Source organism: Pinus tabuliformis, chromosome 5_1 (genome assembly GCF_031772625.1).
Source record: "Pinus tabuliformis cultivar Carrire ecotype Pingquan chromosome 5_1, CPIR1, whole genome shotgun sequence".
Classification (NCBI taxonomy): Eukaryota; Viridiplantae; Streptophyta; class Pinopsida; order Pinales; family Pinaceae; genus Pinus; species Pinus tabuliformis.
This window is the reverse complement of record NC_142305.1, coordinates 796,625,505-796,630,512: the sequence shown is the minus strand read 5'-3', so window position 1 is coordinate 796,630,512 and position 5,008 is coordinate 796,625,505. Positions and strand designations below refer to the sequence as shown.

At 32.7% G+C, this 5,008-nt stretch overlaps 1 protein-coding gene across 1 annotated transcript; it reads left to right on the top strand.

The window, feature by feature from the left end:
* Window positions 1–381: 381 nt before the first annotated feature.
* LOC149167351 (cationic peroxidase 2-like) lies at window positions 382–2,094 on the top strand. Its single transcript, XM_089431521.1, has 4 exons — window positions 382–673; window positions 755–934; window positions 1,108–1,270; window positions 1,372–2,094. The coding sequence occupies exons 1-4, from the start codon at window positions 419–421 to the stop codon at window positions 1,785–1,787; spliced, it is 1,014 nt and encodes a 337-aa protein (XP_089287647.1). The 5' UTR covers window positions 382–418; the 3' UTR covers window positions 1,788–2,094.
* Window positions 2,095–5,008: the final 2,914 nt, after the last annotated feature.

Genomic DNA, 5,008 nt, shown 5'->3' with positions numbered 1-5,008 from the left:
AGGGTTGGTAAAGCCAATGTAGCACATTCCTATTTTATAGTTTAAAAGTTATTGAAAATGTCATCAGTTCACAGGTATAAGTGGAGCAGCATTCTAGAATTCTATGGGGCCATCTTATTTTTACATTATCTCGTGCTACAAGTTGATAAAGCAATACCGGTGGAATGGATTAGCAAACGAAGTCAAAGTCATTACTCTGCAACAACGACATTTCCCCGAATGATCCCCCGTGGAATCCAACAATTTGATTATACTTCGGTCAGTCAATTCGTTAATGCGGTAGGGTTGGTAGGGTGTTCGTTGACTTTGGAAACTACACCATGGCAGTTTGGCTATAAAACGCTCATTTGCAAATATTAGTAGTCACTGCCTTCACTTGCATTGCTGAATTCCTGATAATTCTAGATTTCTCTACTCCATGAGAATGAAGCAGAGCATGAAGACCTGTTCAAATATTAATGCAATTGCATTTAGGGTATTTATGCTTATTTATGTTTGCTCCAGCGTTGCTCATGTCTTTGGAGAAGCACAGGGGACTAGAGTCGGATTTTACTCCTACACTTGTCCTAGTCTTGAATATTTAGTAAAATCCACCGTTCAATCACATTTTGCTTCTGACCAAACCATTGCACCAGGGCTGCTGAGGCTTTTCTTTCACGACTGCTTCATAAACGTATGGATTTATTTTTTATTTACTTTATTTAAAAGAAATGGATTTGATAAGTGTATGATGATGTGAGTGTCTTAATTGCAGGGCTGTGATGGATCCATATTGATTACTGGTCCGTCTGCAGAGAAAAACGCGCTTACAAATCTTGGGTTGCGAGGATTCGAAGTTATCGAAGATGTGAAGACCAAAGTAGAAGCTGCATGTCCAGGAGTTGTTTCATGCGCTGACATTCTCGCACTTTCTGTCCGTGACGCAGTAGTTCTGGTATTCATCACTTTTCCCACCTGCATTTCTCAATTCATAGCAACACTCTAAAGTCTAAACTTTCTTTCCACGGCAATATTTCATGATACGTAGCTGCATGTTTTGAACTTTGGTTACATTACATTTTAATTTGGGTTTGGGGAATGAAAGTGTTAATGTTATTGGCATTACAGACGAATGGACCGAGCTGGTCTGTCCCGACAGGAAGGAGAGACGGGTTGGTATCGTCTTCATCCGACGCCGCTAATTTGCCGACACCGTCCGATTCCGTTACCGTACTGAAGCAGAAGTTCTCAGACAAAGGCCTCACAACCAAAGATCTTGTCATCCTTGCTGGTGAGAGCTCTGCATGCTTTTTTAAGTTTTCACTACATAGCTGCGGCTATTGATGTTGCCGGTATAATTAACTTATGTGGGTTTTATATTCTTACATTCAGGGGCTCATACAATCGGAAAGACCGACTGCCAGTTTTTCAGCTACCGCCTTTACAACTTCACATCGACAGGGGACGCGGATCCGACAATCAATACAGCATACCTGAGCGATCTTCAAACGCAGTGCCCTTCGGGTGGTGACGGATCGAAGAGAGTTGATTTGGACAAGGGAAGCTCCACGACATTCGATGCGACTTTCTTCAGCAACGTGAGAGAAGGAAACGCTGCCCTTGAATCAGATCAGAGGCTTTGGGGGGACAATTCCACCAAACCTTTCGTGCAAAACTACGCAGGAGGGACTTTCGGTGTATCGAGCTTCAACTTGGCTTTCACAAAATCTATGGTGAAGATGAGCAACATTGGAGTGAAGACAGGCACGAATGGCGAGATTCGTAAGGTCTGTTCTGCATTTAATTAATAATCAAACAGCAAATGTAATGGTATCCTTCTAGTAGGCAGATAGGATCGTTGCTTTGATTCTATTAATAAGGCCGAATATGACTGCAGCCGCGACCAATCACGTAGACTGCAAGCGGCAATTTATAATAATGTATTCATAATTTCTGTAATGTCTGTTATAAGAGTGCAGCCGTGACTGATCACTCAAGCTGCAATCTCTAATAATGTAGGCATGATTTGTCTAATGTCAGTTATAAGACTGCAGCCGTGATTGTTTACGCAGAATGCACGCTGCACCCTCTTATTAATGTATTCATAGTTTGTAAGTCAAATACGTTAGTTACTAGCTTTCTGTTAAATGGTGATTTAATTTACGTGGAAATATTTTTTGTTTAACAAGATTTAACCAAATAGGTTTAACCATAAAGCCATCACATTATCACCATTCTAAAAATTACTTGAACCCAAATTCTCTACTCACATCACATGGCCTCTCTTGTAATTAAAATGTTTGACGAATACAAATAGCATAGAATCTTTCCATCGAACCTTATATACACGTAAATCTTATATTTATTAAGAGTCTATTTAACATTTCAGTGCATACTTTTATATTATGTGAGAAAGCATGATCTCCTACTAACATGAAAATCAATGAAACTCAATAAGGAGAAAATAAGTTCGGTTAGATTTTATTATTTTATGATTTATATTGATAATGGGATTTCCTTTCATATTAATCATGTCATGAATATTTGATCGATGTTTGAATCATTTAATATGATTTATTTTTAGGACATAGGTGAAAAATTAAATTTTCTAAATATTTAAATAGCAGAAATACATTCCAATTAGCCATTATGAATTAGTTAGGAATTCACCGTTAGGAATTAGATGATAGAAATTAGCGGAAAAAATGATTTTATTTTCTTCAAATAATTTTTTAAATATGAAATAAGGAAAAAATAAAAAATTAATTTTTAAAATATGTAAATTAATAGAATGAAGATTCTCATAGTTATTCATATTAGTAAAAAATTTCAAAATGGAACTATGTATAGTATATTTAATCTTGTGTGACATTATAGGTGGACACTCCACCCATCAGCGTCGACTAAGGAGAAGAAGAAGGAGGCAATTTGTTTTTAGAGTAAAAATTATGGTCACACAGTGTTTATTCCAAAAGCAATGAGTAATATATTGTTTTTTTTGAAAGTTTAATAATAAATGATAATTTTAAAGCCATATTTATTGTAATAAAAGAGTCTTGAATTTTATGCTTATCGGTTAAAGAGCATAAAGATGAGAAAAGACTAGCAATAGTAAAAGAATAATTAAAAAATATGTCACAAATTGAAACAACTTATCTCATGTAATCAAGAAGGTTATAAACTAGCAATTGCCCCTAAAGGTGCAAAGATACACCGAAGGAATTGAACATGCCTATGATGTTACTGCAAAAATGTTGCAGCAAAGGAAAGATAACAACCTGAAGGGCGGAGGATGGAGGGGAGGAAATGTGTTCAGGCTTGCAATAGTCTTGCACTTGTACCAATGCGTGACAGATGTTGCTCGAACCACCTGGTTAAATCATTTTTTTCCAATCATACAACTATGTCAAAATATTATATACATATTATATCCAAGCACCTGGTTAAATAATTTTTTCCCAATCATACGACTATGTCAAAATCTTATATACATATTATATCCAAGCTATAACATGTAAGCTAATGATGAGAAACATTATTTTTTTTCCAATCATACCACTATGTCAAAATCTTATATACATATTATATCCAAGCTATAACATGCAAGCTAAACATTATCATAGGTCTTAGTGGGCATTGGCACACAAAAAATTTAATTGCATAGGAAATGACTGAAGTAAGTGTGTGTTGATAATGAGATTAAATAAAGTGCATCTTTCATATTCCAGGATATATATTCTGCAATCAACATACAAAAGGGGGATTGTTTTAGAATTTTAGCTATATCTTTTTAGAATTTTTAAATTAATTTTGATCCATTTTCCTGGAGCCATTAATTCCAATTTTAAATTTAAATTTGAATTTAATTTTTTTTTAGAAAAGATTTGTTGGAATTGCAAATTTATGTGGTGTAATTTACATAATCCAATACAATTTTAAAAATGAAAAGTTACACATGCCATATGCATATCTAGAACAAATATAGATCCATTTTGAAGAGGATTAAATCTCTTGAGGTGCATACTTTTTTTTCAAAATTTTCACTTTAAAAGGGGTCTTATAGGTTATCTTTAACCTTGTGTATGTTAATATTTTCTTTCTAGAACAAATATAGATCCATTTTGAAGAGGGTTAAATCTCTTGAGGTGCATACTTTTTTTCAAATTTTGCACTCTAAAAGAGGTCTTATAGGCTATCTTTAACCTTGTGTATGTTAATATTTTCTTTCTTTCTTTCTCATCTGTCCAAAAGTAATTACGTTGCCTTTGCACAGCTCGTGTGAGACCCACAATAATGAGTGACCATGTAAGTTAATCGTAGTTAAGAAGTCTTTATGTCAAGTATAGCCATTCGTAAACAAAAACATGCCCAATAACTTCTGCGGTTAAACACGATTTAAGGAGAAAATTTATCATAATTAGTTAAAACAAATTTATGTGGGTGCTATCATAAGAATTTTGATTTATTTATTTTACATATATTTGTTTTGTATATGGAATGGAGAAATTATAAATTTTATTTTCATATTAACAAAGTATAAATATAAAGGAGATAAATTTAATATAGAGAGAAATTTAATATATATATATATATATATATATATATATATATATATATATATATATATATATATATATATAAACTTTAAATGAAAATATTTCATATATCAATTTAATATTTAATTTAGCCAATAATATTAAAATTAAATTATCATTATTATTATTATTCTTTTTCAAAAACATTAAAAATAAATAAATAACAAACTTAATTTTAATTTAAATATTAAAAATTAATTAGATATATTTAGATTTGTGCCACGTGGCTCCCCACCCACCAATTTCTTAGGATTTGAGATTATTCCAATTATAATAAGTTCCTCTATGATATGTTCTTCATTATTATTTATAACATTTATTTATATATAAATAGATTTTATTTAGCAAAATGGTCCATTTTACAATAAGATGTGAATTTTTTTTTCGTAAGTTAAAGTTGACCCATGTCAAAAGAGCAGACCGACAAATGTCAA